Consider the following 24,464-nt stretch of genomic DNA (forward strand, 5'->3'; position numbering starts at 1 on the left):
GAAAAATCCTGCTTCCATCTGAGAACCTCTCATCAAAAGCCTTCAGATCAAGGAATAAAAATCTAAAATCGGTAGCTTAAAATGTCCAGTGATGAGAATGAAACCCATTGTTTTTTTCTGCTTTGGTTGCGTTGCTCCTGGAAGTCCGTATATTTCTCAACATACTGTACATGATTATATTTTTAAGGAGGGTTTGAATGGACTCTTTGAGAGACCATTGAGTATCGACCACTCTGCTCTGTGCTCTTAGACACTCGCAGGCCTTTGAGGTCTCGGGTCCTTCTCCCTATAAGCAGGACAAGGACGTTTTACATTAGTGCAAACTTTTGCTCTCTCAGCTAAAGCACCCTTTCCAGTGCTATTTTAGGCTTTTTATCCATAACCCCCACCCACAAGCACCCTTTTTTTTTTCTTTTTTTTTTTTTTTGTTACCCTACCCTCCTGGCACAGCATCCCGAAACCATGACCCTTACCCCAAAACACACACACACATACCGCCATGTAAAAATATTTAGAAAAAAAAACAAACAGCTGTAGCACAACACATAATTTTAAGAAAAATAAACAGACAGAACAAGCTATACATCTTTAAACTTTTGATTCAATTTTTTTTTCTTTACACAAACATACAAAGAATGAGAGGAAGTGAATTCAAGGAAAACGATCTGAAAGATGATGAGCATCCATGGCTTAGTCAGGGAGATCCAGACTGAATAAAATCACACTTATTATCTCGAGTCTGCATTTGACTAAGATGGACGGCAAAAAAGAAAAAGAAAAAAAAGAAAAAGAAAAAAGAGCTTTGGTCAATCAACAAAATCTACCATAGAGGTCCAATTAAGATGGCTCACAAAATAAAAAAAATAAAAAACCTGCCACGTTAAGACACAGAGGGCTTAAGCAGTCCATTCCAAGTACCACGACGAATAACTACATCCAGCTTACAATGGTTTAAAATCGGGAGCGCTGCTGTGCAATCACTAACACCCCTGTTAAATGCGTCAAAGAAGAAGAAGGGAAAAAAAGGAACTTAAGACTTTCACAACTCCTGCCTGACGGCGACCAACAAGAGTAAACAAGTGCTATGAAAACCTGCGCACAGAGAGCCGTGGGATAAACAAGCTGCTGTCCGACGTGTTGCTTAGCAGTGTAACGTTCCTGCTTCTGTGCTACCGTGGCCTCGTCCCCGCCGCGCGGATCCAAACAGAAGCGCGTGTAGGTTTGAGAACAGATGGGGGTCGATGCAAAGGCTTGTTTATAACAGTTATCCTGAGACCCTCCAGCCCGCCTGCCAGCTTGTGCGTGTGTGCACACACACTCGCAATAAAGGATGGGCACGCAGACACACACGTACACACACACACACACAGTGCCCTTTCTTCTGCCTCCATATTTCATATTAAGACATAAAAAGACAATGACTGACAGCGAACTTCAAGTGCATTCAGTTATATGGGATAGTCTTTTGGATCACAAAACCTCACCAGACCCCAGCTCAGCGTCTCCTGTGGGAACTAAACTCTCATATCTCATCTGTCAAGTTCACCACGACCGACAGAACAGAGGGACTCGTCTCATTTGTTTCAAAGTACCCGTTTTTGTTGACAAAAGTGCCCACTTGCCCCGCGACCAGCCTCAATCCAAGAAAGGTGCGACACGAAGCACTTGTACAGAATATCCAAGCAGTAAGAACACCCTCTTCCGGTTTTGTGTTTTAGACTTTCCGTGTCTTTAAATAAGTTAAGAACAATCTTAGATGAACAACAGGTCATGAGATTTTACAGTGTATCAAAAAGTGTGTGAAAGCAATTAGAGGTGTGACATCTGATCAAGTGGCCCCTAGCGACATGATCTAAAAAGTTCACTTGTTCTGGACCATTACGACGATTTTAACACCAATAAAAGATGCCGCTGTGGCTGCCCTTTATTTGGGAACGTGTTAAAAGGTTTTCTTACAACGGGAATAATCAGAAATACTCAAAACAATTAACCGTTTTCTCAAAAGTGGGAATTCCGGCGAGTTGACGTGGACGACAGGTTTAATAAAAACGGAAAAAAAATAGCAGAAGACCACTAAAACATCAGCCCAATTAGAAAAAGGCTGATTAAGCGTGGCTTGTTTTTAAGGGTTGTCGGCATAAATCCTCTTTAAAAGCAACACGGCACTATGGCTTAGCTTTCCCAAGTTGCATCTGAACGAACCACGAGACTTCTGGACCAAATCTCGTTCTGAGAGACGAGACCAACGCGACGGTTTTTGGACAGTACAAACTAAACACAACGGTTAAGCACGGTGGTGGGTGGCTCATGATTTTGGCTCATTTTTGCATAAACTGACTCCCAGCACACCAGGAATGATGAAAGAATCAAGGTGCTAAACTACAAACAATTTTTAAAGGTGCACAAAATCAAATGGTTCTGCTAAAAGTGTTCAATGTTTCAAACAGTTCAAACAGCGTAACATCTCCCATGGTATTGTTCATCTCAGGCTGTAAGATTTGGCAAGGACCAAATAATATCGAGAACAGTAGAAGTGAAAGAGGATGTGTTTACTTTGTTTCTTTTTTTTTTTTTCTTGCTCAGACTGTGTAAAGTGGGCGAGGGATCACGTGGAATCTGAACGTGCATCTTTTAACCCAAGCGAAATCACCAAAGCCTCGCGGTTACTGACGACATTAGAGCGGACAGCGTGAGCCGCGGCGTCCCCCTCCTCTCTGCGGGACACCTGGACCCGGTGCGCGAACGACACGGAGAAAGTGCAGCGGCGCTGGCAGCTCAGGGTGCATGTTTGAACAGGCTGCGGCTGACTCACACTCTGATGATGTGGCCAGAGGGACCCTGGCTGGCTGCCACACACACACACACACACACACACACACACACACACACACACACACACACACACGCACGCACACATTTAAAACACATGTACCGTATTTTCCGCACTATAAGACGCACCTAAAAACCTTCAATTTCCTCAAAAGCCGACAGTGCGCCTTATAATCCGGTGCGCCTTATATATGGACCAATATTGAGCCACAACAGGTCCAGCAACGGACCTTACCACAGGGGCCGCGTTTCATTGGCGGACCTTACCACAGGGGCCGCGTTTCATTGGCTAATGCCCATTTTAGGTCACAGTGCAGCTACCACGTGCGTGACCGTCTCACAAACACAAGCTACAGTAGTAAACATATGCTAATGTACATTGTGGACCATCAAAACCATGAATGCCGACTTACCCAGCCTTGCAAGAACAATAGGCATCAGTGATCTTGTCCACAGCTATATTTATGCTGAGGGTGTGAGGATCTGCTGTTTTCCTCATCTATCGGTAGCTTTTAGCTGTGACGCGCACAATGTTGGAGGCATCCAGTGGCTCAAACACCTTGATGTCGTCCAAAAAAGATGACATGAACTTGTTGGTTCCCCTGTCCATTGTCGTGGCTGATATGTTGTGAAAATCCGGCAGAAATGCTACGCTAATTAACTCAGATCGAAATGAAAGACGTCATGTTTACACAGACATGCAGTAGGCTGCTTACGACCAACTACGGTAAGCAGCCGCCAACTTCTTTTTCCCCGTAGAAGAAGTAGTGCGCGGTGCATGCTGGGATAGTTGTCAGAACACTGGTTTGTTAATAAAGTTTGATAATACATTTAAAGGGGGGGAGGGGCAGGGGAAGAGAGACAGAGACTGCAGCGGCAGCGTGTCGGTTGGTCTGTGTTACCCAGAAAGCAGTTGGGCATAATATCGCAACACCAACACCGTGAGTGAAACAACGACTGGGCCAGCCTACTATATAAAGTACTCGGGGACCATTTCTTTATTAATGTGGATGTGTAATAATAGAGTATGAAGCGCCTTATAATGCGGTGCGCCTAATGTATGAAAAAAGTCCTAAAATAGGCCATTCATTGAAGGTGCGCCTTATAATCCGGTGCGCCTTATAGTGCGGAAAATACGGTACATGTAAACACGCTCGTACAGTAAACTACCAGCACCAGGCGTCCAGGCTCTAATATAATAAGAATAACAATAATAATATCTCCTCCAGGCTGGTTTAGGGGCATTAGAGGAGAGGCAGAGAGAGGGAGAGAAAAGGCCCGGTCTGATCCCCTCCCGGGCTGGAAACGTGGCTGAGCTGGGGGAGATTATTTTTTTGGAATGCAACAGACATTGTGAGATCCCCCTCCACTCCGCTCCCCTTCCCCCACCGCCCAGCTGCAGCTGCGCTCCTATTTGGCCTCCCAACTCGGACAGGTATTTATTGCTCTCTTCATCACGCAGGTTGCCTTACGGTTGTGTGGTCCCTGGGGCAAAAAGGACTGGAATAAGCATGATACATACATCTAATCTCACTCTCTCTCCCTCCCCCCAACAACAACAACCCAGATTCCTTTAAATATCTCCCACTCTGTTGGATATCTTTAGTAAAGCTGTGCAAACGTAGAAAAAAAAAGATATCGAAAGGTGCTCACATATGTCTTCTTCGTACTCTTTGTCTCTCTTGCTCCCTGCCATTCCTTTAACCTGCGGTCGGTTAAGTGCTACCCGCGCCTTGTCGCACAAGGACAGACTCCGAAAAAACTGCACAAAGTTAAGCACATTCATTCATTCGTTTGTTCAATCATTCATTCATCGCTCTAATCCTCTGGGCAGGAACTGTACATGTCAAGTTTTACGTTTAGGACAAATAGGTGACTTAATGTTGTTGTTTTGCTTTTTTTTTTGTTTGTTTGTTTTCTTTTTTGTGTGTGTGTGTTTGCCATTGAACATTCACACAGCTTCGTTTCTTTCACCCAAAAGCTTCAACTGTGTCTGAAAAATATAACATCGAGCCTAAAAAGGGAAAAATAAAAATAAAAAAATCGGTAAGTACAGCTCAGCAAGAGGGGGCCAACCTCATATCTCTGCCTGCTATATACACACGTATACAATTATAAAGTGTCGAGTACCCAAAAGAACAACAACAACAACAAAAAAACAGAATTAAGACAATCAAACATCAAAAGGGCAAAGGAAACGCTGACGTTGCAGGGCTGTGAGGGACAAGAGGCAATGTAGTAAAGCCAACAGATACGTTGAGAACGGTAGTGCTTGGAAAACACAGACCCTCCACCCCTCGCACTTCCCTCGTCCTGCAAGCGGCGAGCCCCCCTATTAAAGTGGATTTGACTCAAGTTGAACTTTTCAATAAGACAAACCATCGATTACAAAAAAAAAAAAAAAAAATCTCTTTTTTTTTCTTTTAGAGTAAGTAACACTTCAATCAACCCCTCGCCTGATTCTTTCTGGAACATTTATAGACTGAAAAATATAAAGAATCTTGCATCAAAACGTTGGTGAGTTTTCCTTGCATATACCATATTGTGGAAATTTTGTTTCTATGGTAACTGTACATCTCAAGAGCTGTAAAAGAATAGGAAGAAAAAAAAAAGGAGTTGTTGCTGGGAGGATTTGTCCTCGCTTCACTCGTACAGCAGCCAGAAGGTGCGTGACAGTCACCTTTCTTAGAGCTTGAAGGCTGTGAGGACGAAACCGATAAAAATTTAAATCAACTGCATAGTTACTCGGAGCTTCTTTGTCTCGATCATATACTTGCCTAACTGCATATGCCGGTGTACAAAAACAAGACGAAAGAAAAAACTGTCTACTATGACAGAGAAAGAAATGGTCCAGAAAGTGGATATCTTGGGTGGATGATTAGAAGCGTTCTTTTCTCTTTAACAAATAAAACAACTGAAGTGCTTGCAAGTCTATTTCATGTCCTAAAGTAAAAGGAGAAAGAAATATAAAGATTCAATTTCTGTGACACCCTGATTTGGTTTATAGAGGAATAGTTAGTTGTTTTTGTCTTTTTAAATTGCCTTTGCATGTTTATGCTCTCCTCTGTCCACTGGCCTGTCTCACAGGCTGTGCAGAGCGACTTGTGGCGTCCAGCAGTGTCCTTGTGGTCCCCTCCCCGCGTCCCCCCCTTGCAGTCTCAGGGTCCCGCCTCCACTGCTAGCTCTTGCAGCCGAGGACTGTGTGTGTGCACCTCGACAGCACCCTCCACCTCCACTGCAGACGACGCCTCGGAGCGCCGCCGGCCCCTGGCGGTGCGTGGCTGGGGCCCAGTTTCGGGGCTGGGGCTCAGGAGGCTCGGCGGGGCCTCCAGGAGCCCCGGCTCTCTCACCCGAGGTTTTCTGCCCCGGCGGGAGGGGATGCCGTTGCAGCCGTCCTTCTTAAGGTGGCGGTGCAGGTGGTCCGAGCGCACAAAAGTCTTAAAGCAGCTTGTGCACTGGTAGGGGCGGAGACCGGTGTGGACACGCATGTGGTTCTTCAGGTCGTAGTTGTGAGCGAAGGCGGCTCCACATTGTGTACACAGGTAAGGCTTCTCTCCTGTATGCTTTCGCATGTGAACCTTGAGCTTGTCCTGCCTGAGAGGGGAGAAAGACAAACACAGCTTAAGAACACACAAAGAAAACGTCTAACTCTCAAAACAAACAGCTCACTTTTGTCTGGATGCGCTCCGTCACCGGTGCCAGCTTCACTAATTAGGCTGCGCGCAAATATGTAATTATCTTTAAATTTATTAAAGAGTTTCACACTTGCAGGAATCAGCTTAATGCGCTTTAGATGATTTCATTCTGCTTTAATTGTCGCGTCTTGGCTCTCCTCCCGGTCTATGAGGGTTGTAAGTCCAGCTGAGGGGAGGTCATAAACTTCACATTTTTATCTGTGTGACGGCACACAAGAGCGCGATTGCACACTGACACGAAGGCTCAGTGTTCACTGTGTCAGCTGGCATTTTTTTATTGCTCCTGTTAACCCTAATTTGTGGTCACACCAACAGGAAGATCTGCGTGGAGAATTTAGCGTCCTCTGCGAATCTGTTCCAGGGGAAACCGTATTGTTTACGATGTTGCAGATTTGAATACAACAAACTACAGGACTTGGGCTGGGAAAAAGAAGCTTAGTGAATCCCCATGAGGCCTTTTTTAATTACATTTTGTGCAAGTGAGGAGTCATCCTAACTAAATAACCGAAGTACAGCTACTTATATCATAACTGAGGACTTCTATACTAAATAATCATATCAAAACAAAACTTCATTTTTCACAGAGGTGCTCCAAGGTATTGATCAGAATTCGTTGCTTTTCAGCCTCACAGGTGACAAACTGAAAAATTTGAGAAAGAACACAAAAAAAAAAAATATATATATATATATATATATATATATATATATATATATATATATATATATATATATATATATATATATATATATATGAATAAAGCTATATTTTTGATTCCAACCAACCTGTAATAGAACATTTTATAACTTAATAGCACAGATCAGTGACCTTCTAGTCAGGAAAGAAAAAAATCCTCTCTTTTTCCCCTCCCCATCAGTGAAGCCACTGTAGCACTCTACTCTCTACTGCTTTCCTGACTTTAAAACCTTTAAAATATAAACTGTATTTTCTCTGAGCTACACGATGCTAACAAAAATTACTTAATATTGCAATGACGATATAAATGAACCACGTTCTCCTGACCCTGTTCTTCCATCACTCTGTCAGCTTCAGCATTTCAGCCACCTAAAACAAACAAGCGTGGGCATCAAGAGCACTAAAAGTTTATCCAACAGGCTAAATCTATTTCAGGCATGAAGTGTATCCATGCATGGCACGTGAAGAACAATCCTACCAAAGACTGTATCCAACCAGTCCTTTGTGATTATGATATTACAATAACTATTTCTAAGTGGCATATTGTGCAACTCTAAGCCAGAGTCCTGTATTTCCTTCAGGCTGCAAGAGAGTGAAACATTTAGCAGATAACAGGAAGGCTAAATAGAAACAAAGCTGCTCTGTTTTATGCTTTTGTGTTTGGAACCCACTAGTCGGGGAACATGCTGGATTTGCAAATGTTAGCAGCCTTTCACAAATTTCAGATTCAATGTGATTAAAATTTTCTATACGGTTCACACACATGCAGAAAGTTGTTTATAGTTAGTAAAGCTAACTGCGCTAATGGAAGATGTTAAATATAGTTTTGAACATCAGCCCCATTATTAATGGTTTTGTCTTAAAATGTTAGCAAAACTTTGTTTTACAGAAACTGCTGCCTCGCACATAAAGTTGCCCGTTTCTTCTCATGTAAACATGTAATGTCAACAGGTGTAAAGTGTGATGTCTTTTTATAATAAACAGAGAAACCAAAATGAACAAAAACTGTTTTTGGCTTGTCAAACCTCAGATTTAAAATCAGCCACAGTATTTTGATCAGTGCATCTCGACTTCTGCAGATTCAAAGTAATCTAATAACATTTCGAAACATGTTTTACTTTGCTGCTCCTGTGACTTATCAGGCTGCCTTGGCCTTCATCTGACTCTTGTCCTTCGTTCCCCCCTTTAGCCGTTGCTGTCTTCCTCTAGCTCCCAAGCACTTAAATCGTCTAACCTTCCTACACTTAGTGCTCCTAGTCAAATAAGAGCTGCTAGCATAAGCTCCAAATGTGCACACCTACATACACAGTGCAAATATCATTTAAGTTAGTATATCAGCTGTCATACAACCAAACGAGTAAGCCCACTGCAACCTTTGCAGATCTGTGAGCCCAACATCAAAACTTTAACAAACGAGGGTGACGAGGAAAAGACACACATATCAGAGCACAGCATTGGAGCAAAGTAGCCACTGACAGAGGTAAATTATTTAAAGGATAGGAGTGATTTATTACAGAGCGAGGCAAACCCTTAACCCTGATCAAACAGGATTAAGATTACAATGCCGCCCCCTTTCCACTGGTGGTCAAATTTAGCTGGAGGATAAATTAAGAATGGTCTTCCTCGTGCTCAGAGGGGTTCTGGATATTTTCAGACAGCAGCGTCTATTTCCACCAAAGGCCAGCTAATTGATTCATTAAAGTAATCATTTCATGGAAAAGGCAAGCCTTCCTGACATGAAAACCCTTCGCACAGATGTCCCCTCCTGTAGATAAGCCACGTCTATCTGTTTTCTAAGGGACACGTAGCAGGTTTTATTTGAGAGGTGAAGGAGTGAGAGAGCGAGGGGAGGGGGTTGTGTAAATACTCTGCTACGGGCAATAAGAAGCATAACAGCAGATCAAAAGTTCACATTACTGGGAGCCAGAGCACTATCCGGTGCCTGCAACCCCTCGCCCCTGTATCAGAATACAGTCCTTTATGGCCCCTTTTCACAAGATAACACGCTGATGGCACAGCCTTCTTTTATAGGACCCCTATGCTAAAATTCCAGGACTTTGCCATGAAGGCTGCCACCATAAAACGGACCTTTATAACACTCCCCTCCCTCACAGCATGGGAACGTTGGGAGGAAATCTGTTTAGTATCCTGCCAATCCACGATCACGGTAAACATTTGGACACAGACTGCACTGCCTAATGCAAAGCTAAGGTGGTTAAGCGCTAATTCTCCAGCTCTTGGCTTTGTGGTGTTTCCCTCCGCTGGGCCGTTTGTCCAAGACTATTAGCACATGTGACATGAGGTAGTCCCTTCATTAAATGGGCTTACCTGGTAAAGCGCACTTTGCAGATGGCGCATTCATAGGGTTTCTCTCCCGTGTGCGTTCTGATATGGCGGGGTAGCTTGCCTGCACCTTGAATGACCTTCGAGCATATGGGGCACTTCTGGAAGGCCTTAGAGCGCATCTTTCTTTCTCCTCCACCTCCTCCGGTGCCGTTCCCTCTCTCCTCCACCGCCCTCTCTCCTCCCGTCGTGTGTTGGCCCGCGCTGCCTCGTGACATCCACAGCGACGGCGGCACGCCGTGCACGAGCGATGCGGAAGCTGCGTCTTCGTGCTGCGTGCTGCTGAAATAATTCAAGTAAAATTCCATGTCAGGATCGTCCCCATCTCCCTGCTCCTCCCCGTCCACACGCTTCTTCTGCCTCTCGATGGAGTCCATCATTTGTTGCAGGAGGGCGCTGGCCGAGCCCCTATCCCTCGCCATCGCCTCCCGGCAGCTGTCCTCCACCTCCGCCTCCTGCCGAGACTCAGGGGGGAGGTAGAAGTGGCCGTTCTGCGAGGGAGGGTAGTAGGACGACCCCGGGTTCACTCCGTTACCCTGAACTGCCTCCCTGTCTTCATCTTCCTCTTCATCCTCGTCCTCCTCCTCTGGTTCTTGCGCTTGGGGCTGTGACAAGGCTAGGGCCAGTGGGGAGTAGTACTCACCGGGGCCCGCAGGAGCCCCGTTGCTGGGGATGCTCCCGTTACCATGGTTAAAGTGCAGGTGTGTGGGCAGTTCCCTGAGCTCTGGCGTGCTGCAGCTGCTGCTCCAGTGCGCCCCTCTCTGGAAGTACTCCAGGTACTCCCTGGCCCGAATTCGGTTCCCCTGCTCCTTGACTCCTCTGCATTTCCCCTCTTCGTCTTCATCTCTTCGCTCACTGCCCGCCTGTGGAAACAGGGAAGGAAACGAAAGCCAGTGAAGGGAAAATTCGCAAGATCACCGGTGAGAGCTAACTGTAAACACAGCTGGAGAGCTCAGAATACATTTTTGTCTCCTAAAAATTATAGCAACTTGGCTTAGTAGGGTTGGTTAAGGTAGACAGGCCAAAATGAAAACTTTTACATCTTGCAGAATATTTCAGCTTTTTATGAAATGCAAGAAATAATAGACAGAAAAACAAAGCCAGTGAGGGAACAACTGTGATGCTAAAAGCTACAATGAGAGAAATTAGGCAATTTTCAACTTGACTTGTTGACCAGAGACATACTGCTCAGATACTCAAAAATCTCATCCTTTTCTAAAAAGTGAATGCACCATGCCAAGGGACTACCAGGTAAACGCTAAAAACTCTTTAGTGTGAAAGTTGTCGCTGAGAGAAGAGGACTCAAAGTTGGCTCTTTTTCTTATCAGTCAGGTGTTCGAAGGAAGTTCTTTAAAAGAACTTCAACTTTCAACTGAGGAATGTTGACTGACTGGAAAATCAGAGAGCAGGTGCTTTGGTTGCTGGAGGTTCATTTTGTTCCTTTGAAAATTTTGAATCAGACCTTTTGGAGTTCTGGTTTTGTTCCCAAATCAAGCCATCAAACACCAATTTCCCCCAGCCTCAGGGAGACGTTTTGTTCACTACATAATTTATTAAGAGCTAACTTCCACAGAAAGTAGGAAAAATGAAAGTATCACCTCAACATCGCTCCGTTTTATCTGTATTTACACTGAAACCCTGTTCATTATGGAAGATGCCTGGTTTGCAAATGTTGGTAGTCATTTGCAAATCCAGAAGTTAAAATAATGATCTGGACTCTCTAAGTAATACACAGTCTGGTGTTTACACTTGCTATTGTTAACCTCTCAAACCTCACTAATTGCTGATAAAAAAAAAAAGCTAAACTACGGGTGAGACATCAACCTCCTCATTTATTTTTGTCTTTATTTTAAAGAAACCTGGTTTGACAGGAACCAATCTTTCCCACACTGCTCGACATCACCTTTGCTCCTTTTCTAAATTATTGGTGATCGCTCACAGCAAGAAGCTAGAAAGAAATACTTTGACGGCTGAAAACTACAAATCTCCAAGAACAATCTGAAATCTGCATATAATGAGACTTCATAAAGCAAATATCTGACCAACAACCGACTTCAGCATGTCCTGCATGATGCTACGGCCCACAATAAAAATCTGAACTTATTATTATGGTATTACACATTACGACAGAGCACATCACTGCTGCAGCTGAAGATGTTGCCCGGCTGTGAGGTGCTGTGTCTGTAGTCTGTGAAGGAGCACGCTGTTCTTCCACAAATACTGTTGGCTCAGCATGAGTAAGTGTTAAACTAACTCCAAGCTGTGGGAGTGTGTTAGGCATAGTGAGAGGCACTGATACAGGCCATGATGTAAGTCTAGTTATGCTGTTTATTGAGGTGGATGGCATGATGACTGTATGCACCATTTCGGATATGAATGAACTAGAGAAAATAAACGCGCAGCGGCTTCCAAAACTATTCACGCATCTTTACTTTTACATTCTATCATGCTATGACCAAGAACTTTCAGAAAATGTGTTTGATTTTATCTGAGTAATCAACAGAAAGTAGTAGCGCATTGTGAAGAGGGAGAAAACAGTTACGTTACTTTACAATAGTCTAAAAATGACATTATGCACTTGTATTCAGTCTTCTTAAGTCTGATGCCCTCCAGTGAAACAAATTATCTTCACACATTCTGCCAGCTGGACAAAAACCCAAAATATGAAGCTATAGCTACAATAGCAAATTCACGTTAAAATGGTCCAGTCAAAGCCCAGATTTAAGTCCCATTGATTCTACACCAAGGATTGTAAATTCCTGTTTACAGATGCTCTGTCACAGTTATGCTCGCCTTTGTCTTAATCAATCACATAAAATTGCAGAAATGAGGAAAAAGTTGACTAGTTTTTGAAAGCACTGAAACATCAGCTTTTTAATGTTTTGGTGTCTCAACCTCAGGATTCTGACAGTGAATACACAAGCTTTTGTTTCTGTGTTATGGCGATGCCTCACCGGCGGGGAGAGCACTTTGGTGTCCAGCAGGTGAGTACAGACGTCCTGGACGGGAGAGATTTCCAGGAGGCGAGCAGCAGCAAGGATGTCAGCCACGCTGCTGTGACTGACCGTCAACGTCGCCGTGTAGGCAAAGTCCAGCAAAGCTCCCAGAGCCTCTGCTGCCACAAAGTCGATGTTGTAGATGTTCTGCTGGTCGGCGGCGGCCCCTGAAGTGAAGAGCTTGTGGAAGTAAGAGCTGCAGGACGCAAGGACGGAGCGGTGGGCCGGAAACTCCCGGTCCTGGGTGACTAAGAGCACGTCGCAAAGGAGCCCGCTGAGCCGCTGCTTGTTCAGGCCGCCCAGGACGTCCGCGCTGTGTTCGGGGAAAGGGATCCCCACGGGACCCTCCTCCGCCTCCCCCGCTCCTCCTCGTCTCCCCCCGCCCGCAGTGCTTGTTATACCCCGGAGCCGCCTTCCTCCTCTCCCACCGGCCCCTGACGACATCTTCCACCAGCCTGCCGCCGAGCCGCCGAGCACAGCCCCCACCCGTGTATCCGTCCTGCCGTCTGTCTGTCTGCCTATCTGAAAGCAGAAGACACAGATCACTGATTAGTTTCTTTCGTGGACAGAAAAGTGAGAGGAATATATATTGATTGACTGAGACAGAAATCTGCAACATAAGCCGCAGCAACACATTTTTAACATGCTATAAAATTTAAGATCAAGGAAAGTGAATCAAATCGATCTGATCGCACACTAATTGGGATTCTCCTCTCTCATCTCTATGCAATTGAACATACAGGTAAAATCTTACAAACATAAACCGACCGTGAGAAAACTTAGACTGAAGTGGTTTGGAAGTAAGTAAGTAACTTTATTTAGATAGCACCTTTTCAAAGTAAAGATTTGTTTCACAAATTTCAGCAAAAGCAAATTTAAAAAGATAAGTTTTTTGCGGGCCGGCGGTTGAACCTACATGTTTATCCTTTCAGTCAAAAAATCTGTTTTTTTTAATATGTTTTTTGCTTATTATTCTCTTAGAACCTTCAATATGGTGTAACTGAAATAAAAAAAAAAAATAAGCAAATGTATTAATTAGAGATGTAGCAATCAGGCTGCCTGTGGCAACAACAACCAAAACAGGATAAAAGTCCTGCAGGCCGTTGGTTTGATTTCAACATAAACTTTACAAGATTTAATTTCTTTAACTCAGAAAAAAATGCAGCAAAGTTAATGCTGTTAATGTTTTTTTAGACCAAAGATGCTTTTTGTTTGTTTGGGGCATTTTTAACCTGCTAAATCCCGAATCTAACTCTTGAAGTCAGCTGAAGCTAAACTCTCGTCTCCATCTGATTCAAATTTGGACTTCAGTGTGAAATTTTCACATTTGGTCCAATGCAGCGTTGAGAGGGTGTCTTGCTCCTCACTATGTATTTTGAGACTGATATGAAAAATTAAAAAAATTAAAAAATAACTAAAAAACAGGTGTAGTTACAGACTGATGGCAAAACAAACAGCTATGTGCAAGACATTAGGTTCCTGTAGTGAATAAGAGCTGAATCGTGTTGGTCAGCAGTTTTCTCTGCATAAATACAATGAGTGGGAGAATCAAAAAAGATATTTATGTATTTCACGCGTGCAGGTGGTCGGGGTGCCTGTTTCCTTGTATATATGAATACATGTATGGGTGTGTGCACGCACCCGTGCAAGAAATCAAGCAAGAGGTTGTGGAGGACAGATAAGCAGAGGGCTGAGGGGATCAGAGTGCATGCTGGGAGCTGGGCTGTGCAGCCTATGCTCACTCTGTGACAGTCGAGAGCGAGGAAGGAAAGCAAGGGAAGTGGAGGAACAAGAAGGGAGAGGAGAGTGGAGGGATGTGGAGAAGGCTGCGAGGACAGACCCTGTGGAAAAAAAAAAAAAAAACCTCCACAGGAGGAGGAAGAGAACGTACGACGAGTTGCAAAGGAACGGCATTAAAAAGGGAGGTTGTCAATCCGGTCTGAGCTAGTTACCCCACCCTGCGCTGCGTGCCAAGTTTCGGAAAAGGCCTGTCCCCTCGCTCACGTGTGTTTGTGTGCGTGTGTGGGGTGGGAATTAAAATGATCGACTGAAGCTTAGGCGGAGGGGCGGGGTGGGTGGTGGAGGGGTTTCGGCAGAGCGGGCCATCCTCGATTTCTCAGTCACACGAGTGAATACAGTAACATCAATAACACACGGAAATCACAGACATTATACAAGCACACACAGGACATCCACCTCCCCTCCCACCACCCCCCCTTCACCTCCTCTTCACCATCTGCCAGGCAGACCCAGTAGGGGGGCAAGGCTGGGCGGTGGTTGCATTAAATGCGTTGCTCTCTACAAGCTTCAAATTACAAGATTCCTTCCGATCAATCCTGCTGGTATGTTTGTTTGCTACACCCCACTCCCAAACCTGCCTAACCTGGCTGCCCCTCCTCTTTTAATAGAGTTCACCTTCTTTCTTCGGCTCTGTCCTCTCCTCTCCTCTGCTTATGCTTTTGTTTTATCCTTTCTTAAGAAATACCAATCTGTGTCCACACCTGTGATGCGCAGATAGGTCGTGGATAGATTTATCCGTCCCTCTGCGCCGAGGAACCCGTAAGAGATTAAGAGGTTTCTTTCACCCTCTCATCAATGACTAAATGGGTCAAAGAGTGGTCGATTCAGCCAAATGTTATAATGCACATTTACATAAAAAGCTGCAAGTAAAAATGATGAAGACATAGATGTTTGCACTGGTTTGTGAAGCGTGATTACCCAGTAAGACGCCAACTGGCTCCAAGGAATGGGTTGAATTCCAGCATCCAGGTAAACCAACATTTGACTTCCAAACCACTGAACTATTATGTCATATAGTTCCTACGGTTTAAAGCCCTTTTAATGACATGCCAAAGATAGTCGGAGTAGGTGGAGTTTTCTCTGGTTGTACGGAGTTTAGCTATAAGTGGCCCTAGAAACAATTTGATATTCCAGTGTTACTCCAGAAACCAAAGATCAGAACAAGGAATGGGAAATTATCAAAATGTTTATCAATATGATATGAAGAAAAATCAAGAAACAGATGTAGTTGTAATGCTGTGTCAACAATTAACTCTAATTAATGGTATTAATTGTCATGATTGTGATTGCTACCATTCCCGTACAAGTTTCTTTTCTACTATTGGTTTCAGGAGAGCGTCATTAAACACACGTTCCTCGTTAAAATATGCCGGAATGCAATAGTTACAGTATATACAGTTTATCTGCACTACTCAATGTATTTGACAATGTTTAGTATTAGCAGTTTCACTTTTGTTGGGCTATGAGTGAATGGAGTTATATAGATTAAAAGCTAAAAAGAATACAATACGCTACTTAAAAAACACCATGAAATATTATAACATTTTATATCCACACCAACCACCCCAAAGCAAAAAACTAAAAAGGGTTCATTTTCTTCAGAAAACGCATATTTATTTAAAAAGTAGCAAAATCAAAGTATCAGACATTAAATTATTATACCTGTTATATAAACTATTATTTATATAACAGCCTTTTGGTTTTCAGAACATTTTTATTTAAAGGTTCTGCGTTAACTCCTTGATACAGTAAAACCGGGGCGTTTTAAATCAAGGTTGTCGTACCATGAGAATGTCACAATGGCCCTGGCCTACTGGCAGCACGCTTTCTCTATGGATCTCTTAAATCCTGTTTTTTTTGTGGGCATCTGACCACATAGGGTCTGAGAACACTGCCAGAGACTTTAACAGAGCTCCACTGAAAACAATCCGTCAGCCATGGCAAAAGCAAATTTTATTACCCCATCCGTCATCTGAATATGTTAAGGGAGAGAGAGACAAAGAGAAATGACACGGGAGGCAAAGAGAGCAGAGTGAGAAGGGAAGGAAAAGCGAAAGAAAGGGCATCCACATGGCTACCGGTCGTGTCCTTTGCAGGTGGAAATGGATCTCTGCGAGCCCCGTCCACAGCCGAGTCAACCTGCTTTTCTCTAAAGCACCTGCACTGAACTGGGGCTTTGCTGCAAGCCTGCGAATGAGGCTACTGTATCCCCCATACATCCACAGTTGACCCTGGGTCATGGCTTTGTGAGGTAAAGACGTTGAGCTCGAGGAGGAGATAAAACACACACACTTGCACGAACATGCGCACCAACACAAAACTCGATTCAGCGCCAACGAAGCGCAGAGGGACTGCTCTGCATGCAGGAGCAACCTGTCCCTGAATAAACCTGCACAGAACACCGAGAAAGAGGAAACATGGAGCCACAAACCTGATCCTGACACCTCCTCATGGCTTGAAACATTCCTTATCACTAATTCATGCCTGTGGGTGACAAGGCCGGCAATCTAGCACAAAGCGGCACCGCAGCTGTCCGTGTACGCCGTGTTCCACCCTCAGGGAAGGGCCCCTTTCTTTGGCGCTCGGGCCACGAGCGCCCAGGCCTGCTTTGCAAGTCAAACCACCGTCTCAACGCGCAGAGCCGACCCATCCCATTTCCACCCTCACCTCATTCAACTCATCCGCAACATCACTTCGCCCCCTCCCATGTATCTGTACAACGGTGCTTTGTAAGAGGAGTTTCTGTTTTTGCTGGGGGGGCGAGTTTCTTTCTGCAGTTGACCGAACACGGCGTGTGTCAACATCTGCACGGAGACAGTTGGGAATCAATTTGCTTGTCACTTTCTTAGACAGACGCCTGCCTGATATCGAGGTGTGACGGGAGTTAGCAGGAATGGTTCTTATTTAGGCTGACATTGATCGTGTTGTGGAACGTCTCAAAAATTTCCACCCTGAAAGTTTCTCTGACTTTGGCAGACACATACCAGTCATTCCTAGATACTAGCAAACAAACTGTTAACCGTGTGCAACCCCAGATGTTTCTCAGATAAGGGAAGACATAGACTACAGAGTCATTTTAAAAATGCACAACAACCAAAACGGTAGCCCCCATAAAAACACCGCTTGGTCTGAAATGCAAATGATCTCTCTCCTGTCTCTCCTTTAAACTTTCTATTTCCTTAAATTTGAGAGTTTGAAAATTTGGCTGTTGGCTAATACAAATTTGTACGCTTCAAAAATACAGAAACATACAAGAGAACTAGTGAAATAGGCACGTTCCGGTAGGATATTCTCATGGCACTAATAGAGTTATTACAAATTCATAACAAAAATGAATAGCAGGATATGACTGACCTCATTTAAAACAGAAAAGCCAAAACTGTTGCTACTGACACTAAAATAACATGTTGAAGTGTTTCCCTCATCATGATGTAATCTATAATACTTATTTCTTGTTCATTTCATTTTGATACATAAACTTAGGCAACAATTTAGACTAAACTGTGACTGATTTGCAAAAGTTTTACCCTTTGGACAAACATATTCTACCTCTTTGTTGCTCTGCTCTTAAAAGAGAAATACTCAAAGTTTAACAAGTCAAGCTTGTGAGTTATTTGGGTCACTTACAATACATGTTTCTGAAAGCTTGCCAACTATAGTTTTCAAACGTAAAGAGTGTGATTCTCAGCATTTAGTTTCACCACTATGACAGACCGAAACCAGGAATATTTGTGAGCTGCCGAATATGTCTGAATTGTAAACAGGATAAATTTACATTAATAACTTTCTTTCGACAAGCTGCAGCAACATGTGGGGGAGGGGAGACACAGGAGTTGTAATGCTCTGTGCTTCACGCTGTCTGAGAAAACTCATTTGCATCTGATTAAAATGTAAGAAATTTATGATTTAAAAAATTGCAGATTTCATAGCGTAACCCTTTCAAACCTTGACATGCATTGAGTTTCAGATAATGAAAATAATTCACAAGTTCTGCACATTTGTACAACAGGATCTTCTCACTCAGATCTAGAAGGCTCCACTCTGAACCAAGTGGACAAGCGAACACGATAGGGCTTCGGGGGGTTAGGGAAAGTGGATTTTGAGTAACTGCCACTGCTCAGTGACTCATTGTTGGCCAAAGTGGAAGGAAACCTCACTGGCCGTGCTGGGAGCAAAGCAGGAAGTAGGCTAGTGACTGATAAAACCTAAAGTTGCATGGGCTGGTCGAGGCCTGGCAGCTTCCACTAGAAGCTAACCAGGAAGCGCTGCCAAAACACGAAGCTGGTGGGCGAGACAGGGCGTTAAACTCACAAGCTCGCTCATAACTTGAGAGCAAATGGAGGCCCAGGAATCTGGCTCAGATGTCAATGATAAACTCGGGATGAATTACTGTTGGACCTGGTATAACCTGCTACAGTAAAAGAAAAGGTAACCACCCCGAGGACAGGGGAGTGGGGGTGGTTGGGCAACTGCACAGGTGTCACGCAGGGTAGTTGAAAATGACTTTCAAACCCTCTTATTAAAGCAACAAACTTTTTAACATAGAAAACTAAAAGACATTTTTTTTCTCTCTCTCAATTTTCCTTTACATTTACAGTCAAAGCCGTAGTAATTCAGTTTAAGGTACTTTAACATATACTTTTGTTTTTTTACATACAAGGGTCTGGTGAGGCATAATAAGCAGTTAAAATCTCACCAGTAGGAAATAATTTAAATGGCATCTTTATTTAGTATAAATAATTATTGTAGCCCAAGAGGAACCAAAGCAACTTGTTTGAATTCAACAGTTTTTTTTCCACAAAGAAGCACATGATTATTTAAGGAGGACATGGAAGCTGAAGGTGGTGGTGCAGCACTGATGATGTTTCTTGTGAAGCGTTGAGCACACAAGTAAAGCAGTGTGCAAATCAACGGAAAGGCATTGGGTTAAAACTGTTACAACATTTTTGTATTTTACACCACTTTTATATCAGACAATTACTCTGACTGGAAACACTTTACATCTAACGTGCTTAGTAAATGTTTTACACAGGAAGATTATGGGTGGTGTTCTGCCTCCGACCTCCATTCACCGTGTAAATAATCATCAGCTTCTGTGTATAAAACCACTCAACAAAACGTTACAACATCTTAAAGGTTCGTAAAACTGCATTTAAACAAACCACTCGGGCTTTTTGAGACTGAAGTTGTTGTAGGAACGTAAAGTCCGCTTTGGTCTTGGCCCCTCTTGGCCAGCACTCAGAGTCCACCTAATCAACAACTAAACTGGATTTATGTCAAATGAAGATGCAAAATGAGTTGTAAACTACATCCATCCATAAACCTTGAAAGCTACCTCATCTGAGAAACTCAGAATTATTACTATCATTAAGGAGTATGTCATGCTTTCCATACAGCTTTACACGCTAAGACGTCATGAAATGGTATTCGCACCTATTATGCATAATATGCAATTACAATTGCATTACAATTACACAAGTCATCAGATATTGCAATTTTTCCCCATTTTCTTACCATCTTGTTTAATAAGTTAACAAGTTGACAACTTGGTGGTGTCACAGAAAGCTCATGTCCAGCAGGTTAGCTGGTCAAGCAGCCAACAGTGGCTGCACCGCGCTGCGCATGCTCAGCCTGACAGGGAAAGAGGACTTCCTGTGAGTCTGTGGCAGGCGTGTAACAGAACCCGCTCTGTTATCAGATGACCAGCTCTCCTCTTGCTCTGTCTCCCTGTCCGTACTGTCTGACCCCCTCGCCCCCCCCACAACCACCCTGGCCCCGCCTCCTTCTTCTCCTCTCATCTGTTGCTCTCATCTCATCATTGCTCCATCTCTGTCTCAGACTGTGCACTGCATAGTATCCACCACATCACCCACTTCCCCTTTCCACTGCTGAGGAGGCAAAGCTGTGCGGACCCACCCGCCTCCCTGCGTCTCGCCATACTTTAATGCAACCCACACATCGTCTTTCTCTTGTTTCACTGTAAACCAAGTAACTACATCGGCAAGCAGACGGTGTTGGACCGGTCACACAGCCCTCTAGTCGCTTGGCCTGTTATCCATTATCAATAAACGTTTGTCAGTTTTGTAAACAGGTCCATCTCCTCCGACTCGATGTATTTTATAATTCATCAATACGCAGGCTCAACTCGAACACTGCGATAATGTAAGTGAAGCCTTCCCCTTCTTCTTGAAAAACATCCCGAGCCACACTCTCTTGCTCTTAATTTGATCAGGTTGTGTGTTAAACTCTGCACAATAAATGTCCCAGAAGAGAACAGAAGAAGCCCCTTTACTGCCCCTGGTCTTCAGCATAACAACAGAAAAACAACAGAGAGGGGTCTGTCTGTCTAGCCAGGCTGGAAGCTGTGGTATATTAAGCAGCTGACCAGGGGAACCAAACATCATGGAGGGGGGGAAGTGAAGCTGCATTCACTAAGGAAGAGGCAAATGAAACAACTCCAACTGTAAATGTGTAAGCCTTTGTAAATGTATTTATGTTAAAAAAAAAAGAAAAAAAAAAGAAGCGGCACAGGAAACACTCCTTATAAAACTCTATCTCCTGTATGAGCCATTTTGACACATAGATAAACCTTTACACAAACAATATGACAGCTACATGTATCCCACTGTATACTGCCAACTTTTTACTCTGAAATAAAGCCTCAAACTGCCACGGAGACATCACACAACCTGTCCTCTCGGTCTGCCTGAACCTGCTAGTTTTGGGCCATCGTGGTGCAGGCACAAACATACAGGAATATCAAACTGTATTCAGCCTCACCGCCAAATTGATGGGTGGTGTCTTGGACCTGCCCACAGTCACTGAAGTCCCCTGCAATTCCTCTGGAGTCTATTGTTGGTAACACAGACGCGCATGCACACACACACGTGCACGCGCGCTCACACATACAAACACATATGGCGTCCTAGTTTAACCTCTTGCTGGAATTCACTAGAAATAACCATGCTCTTCATCCATAGGGCAGAGAACATACAAAAGACAGCGTTTACAATAACTAATCAAGTTTTTTTACATTTTTTTATTTTACCTTAAGCTGAACAAGAAGAAGCAATCAGCTTAATTTACAGCAGCATTATGAAAGACTTTCCCATAAAATGGGCGTACTGTGCTCGTCACTTACCCTCTCCATGCCCGCACATTTGTAAAAACGGGTTTAACAAGTATGCAAAGCTGAAAAGAAAAAAAAAACAAAAAGCATCTGGTTATCGAGGAAGACAGTCGGGGGCTGCTGTGAAGTTTTTAAACCACTGGTTTAAAAAAGAAAGACTTACATGGCGGCAGGACAGATTACAATCTGGTCTTAACAAGATGCTGGTGAGGATGGGGGAGTTGAGCGGTAAAGAGAGAAGGGACGTCATAAGATTGAGTAGCTGTGAACGACTGAAATCAATCTACGAACGCTTAAGCTCTTTGGGGACGGTTACACAAAGTTGCCAGAGCTTACGTTTTGTTTTAATATTGCACAGACTCAGCCATGGCAGCCTGCCGCGTCAGGGAGAGGGGATTCAGCTGTCACGAACTGTGTCACCTATTCTCCGCCTCATTAAGACGAGATGTCACTTAGCTAAGTTTCTAAAACTATTACTCAACACCTGTGCCACAGAAGCTGTCGGCCACAGCTCAGCAAAGTATCTGACAGGGTGGTTTCTGTAGAATTACTCTGAAAGCCCCCGAAGAAGAAGAAGAAGAAGAAGAAGAAGAAGAAGAAGAAGAAGAAGCAGCAGCAGCGGTACAGGATGTGCAAATATCTTCATCTTCTCACTCTGCTAATATTAGCAGCTACTCTACCTAATTAACCACAACTTGACAGATTCAAAGCAACACATGTAAGGATAAAACATCCGAAGGCAATAAAGCAAACTTCAGCAGATAGTCAATGCGGCACCTGACCCGTTTGCCAACCCCTGCTCTGTCTTCAAGTGGGTCAAGAACTCTGAACTCTATCAAGACACTCTGGTATTTACTTTCCCTTGCTTGCTTTCCCTCTCCTCTAAATCCCAGCCCAAAGACACCATGTGTGTGGATGTCTTCGCAGTGCTTACCGAATAGGCAGAAAATGTTTCTCGGGACCTCTCTGCCTTCCCCTGCTTTGCCGGCCAGTTCTGCTGCCTGTGTCTCTGGGCAGGGCTAGAGCATTACCAGGCAGGAAACTTGTGAGTGGCCCTAGTCATACAGGCAAGCCCTTGCCTGATCCCACACAGACACCTACCCGCCCCCATCCCATCCACCACCACCCTCTATTTTCAGCCCACAACTCCGCTCCTGCATCCCCTCGCCTCATTGGCTTCGCAGCAGCTAACTCGCCACACCTCCTCGCAGGGATAGGCTGACGGCTGTTCCCTTTCCTTCATGGCCGAGGGCAAGGCACTCTGGGATATAGAGGCCGAAACCCAATGTCACCTGGTTTCCACAGCCCCCGCTGCGGACTACGAGTCCCAGCTTCCTTCTCTGCCATCACCACCCCCACTATCTCCAAGCCTTCTCTAACGTAAGCAAACCAGGGCTGAATTATACACTACAGTATGCTGCTAGCAGCCTGCCAGGTATTAAAGTACAGAGCAGCCATCAAACAAGGATAGGGCGCTGTGGGAGGAAAAAAAAAAACAAAACAGATTTCAGCCCAGACTGTCAGGGGCAGCACTGAAACATCGGCCGTGCGCTCTTTCATCAGCTCTGCGCTCTTGGGACGGTTCAGACACACTTGAAACTCCTGACCTAAATTGACTTACCCCTCCTCTAAACAACCTAATGCCACCCAGTCATGCTCTGCACACACAGCACACCCTGCAATGAGTGTCTCGCCCTGTAATGTCCCGAAAAGTTGCTGCCACTGCTTGTAGCCTTTCCAGTATCATTATTATTATTATTTTTTGCTTCCTCCTTCTCTCGGCTCAGTCACCTCCCTCCTCCTCCTCCTCCCCCTCCTCCTCCGCTACCTCCTCCTCCTCTAAGTGCTTCCACCTGCCTGAAAAGTTAATGTTTTGATCACATCCTATAAACTTTATCACAAGATTCCCCCAGAGGCAAGTAGCTCTATATAGGACATATTTAAGAGAAATAAAAAAAAAAAAATAAAAAAAAAGAGGAACCTTGACTAGGGACCGCTGCTGCGACCCACCTCTTCTCTCCGGCCAACCCCCCCACCCTGCTCTCCTTTCTGGCCCCCCTCCCTCAGTCCTTCCTCTCTCCTCTCCCTGCTACCAACCCCCCTGAGTTCGACAGGCCCAGGGCAGGCAGAGGAGGGGATGACAGGTCGCCTTCAGCTCACCTGTGATGGCCGTGGTGGTGCTTGTTGTGGGTTAGCTCGGCCCTCTCCTCTCCTCCTCTCCAGAGCTCTCTATCTCCCTCTCACTGTAGCGCAGCTTAAAGCCCCCGTATGCGCTAACCAAGCAGCGGCAGATCAACTCAATTCCCTTCCTGGTTTCTGGAGGGCAAAGAGGTCCCTCCCTTTTCTCTCTCTTTCTCTCACACACACTCACACACACACTCTCTCTCTTAAAGACACAGCATCCCTCGGCGTCCTCAGCCCCCTCCTCCTCCTGTCAAGATGAAAGTAAGGTGGAAATCTCTTAGTACTGAAAAGCAGACAGTTGTCAAATCATAAACTGAACCGGAGACAACACAAATTATTAACCCCTGCCTGCCCACTGCGTTCTTTCTGGCTGTCATTGGCTACAAACTGGCGTTTGTGGGTTGTCTCCGGGGTTAAAGCTGAGTTGTTAACTCTTGTCTGTTCTCACCCGCCTCATCCCTCGCTACTCCTTTCCTTTTCTATGCAAGTCGCACCCACCCATCCTATTGCCTGAGGTCATGCTGTCCCACCCCAAAAAGCAAGTCTTGGCACATTCCAGCACACACGGCAGGGGCTGCCAGCAGCCCCCTCGATACACACCCTCTGTTCACGTTACCTGTAAAGCTCCAGCAGGTGAGGACTGCTCCTAAGCTGAAATCTTCCCCACTCACTGCGGTGAGATCTGAATTCCCATGTGTGCACGCACTTCACATTGCGCCACTTCCAAAATGCCCACCAGCACACCCACTCGATGGGCGCGAGCCAGCCATTGTGCCATGCAGTGGGTTGGAGAG

The 24,464-nt window shown here is 44.6% G+C and overlaps 1 protein-coding gene across 2 annotated transcripts; it reads right to left on the reverse strand.

Annotated features, from left to right (window-relative positions):
- Positions 1-4,618: 4,618 nt before the first annotated feature.
- On the reverse strand, positions 4,619-23,885 carry zbtb7a (zinc finger and BTB domain containing 7a). 2 transcript variants are annotated; one of them, XM_014983678.2, is made up of 4 exons: positions 23,647-23,885; positions 12,516-13,079; positions 9,547-10,424; positions 4,619-6,423 (listed from the first exon to the last, which is right to left on the reverse strand). In XM_014983678.2, exons 2-4 carry the CDS (start codon positions 12,999-13,001, stop codon positions 5,988-5,990), a joined length of 1,800 nt encoding a protein of 599 aa, XP_014839164.1. In that variant the 5' UTR covers positions 13,002-13,079; positions 23,647-23,885; the 3' UTR covers positions 4,619-5,987. The 2 variants fall into 2 exon arrangements, with proteins under 2 accessions (XP_014839164.1, XP_014839165.1); XM_014983679.2 differs by having other exon boundaries at positions 22,421-23,885.
- Positions 23,886-24,464: the final 579 nt, after the last annotated feature.

The sequence above is a fragment of the Poecilia mexicana genome, unplaced genomic scaffold (assembly GCF_051168715.1).
Source record: "Poecilia mexicana isolate PSO_F unplaced genomic scaffold, ASM5116871v1 scaffold_4, whole genome shotgun sequence".
NCBI lineage: Eukaryota > Metazoa > Chordata > Actinopteri > Cyprinodontiformes > Poeciliidae > Poecilia > Poecilia mexicana.

Bases quoted from the DNA above. Each gene is read 5' to 3' on its own strand.
- zbtb7a (XM_014983678.2), bottom strand. From the start codon at position 13,001: ATGTCGTCAGGGGCCGGTGGGAGAGGAGGAAGGCGGCTCCGGGGTATA. The intron at 10,425-12,515 runs GTGAGGCATCGC...CTGTTTCCACAG, and splicing joins CCAAAGTGCTCTCCCCGCCG to GCGGGCAGTGAGCGAAGAGA. The intron at 6,424-9,546 runs GTAAGCCCATTT...CTCCCCTCTCAG, and splicing joins TGCAAAGTGCGCTTTACCAG to GCAGGACAAGCTCAAGGTTC.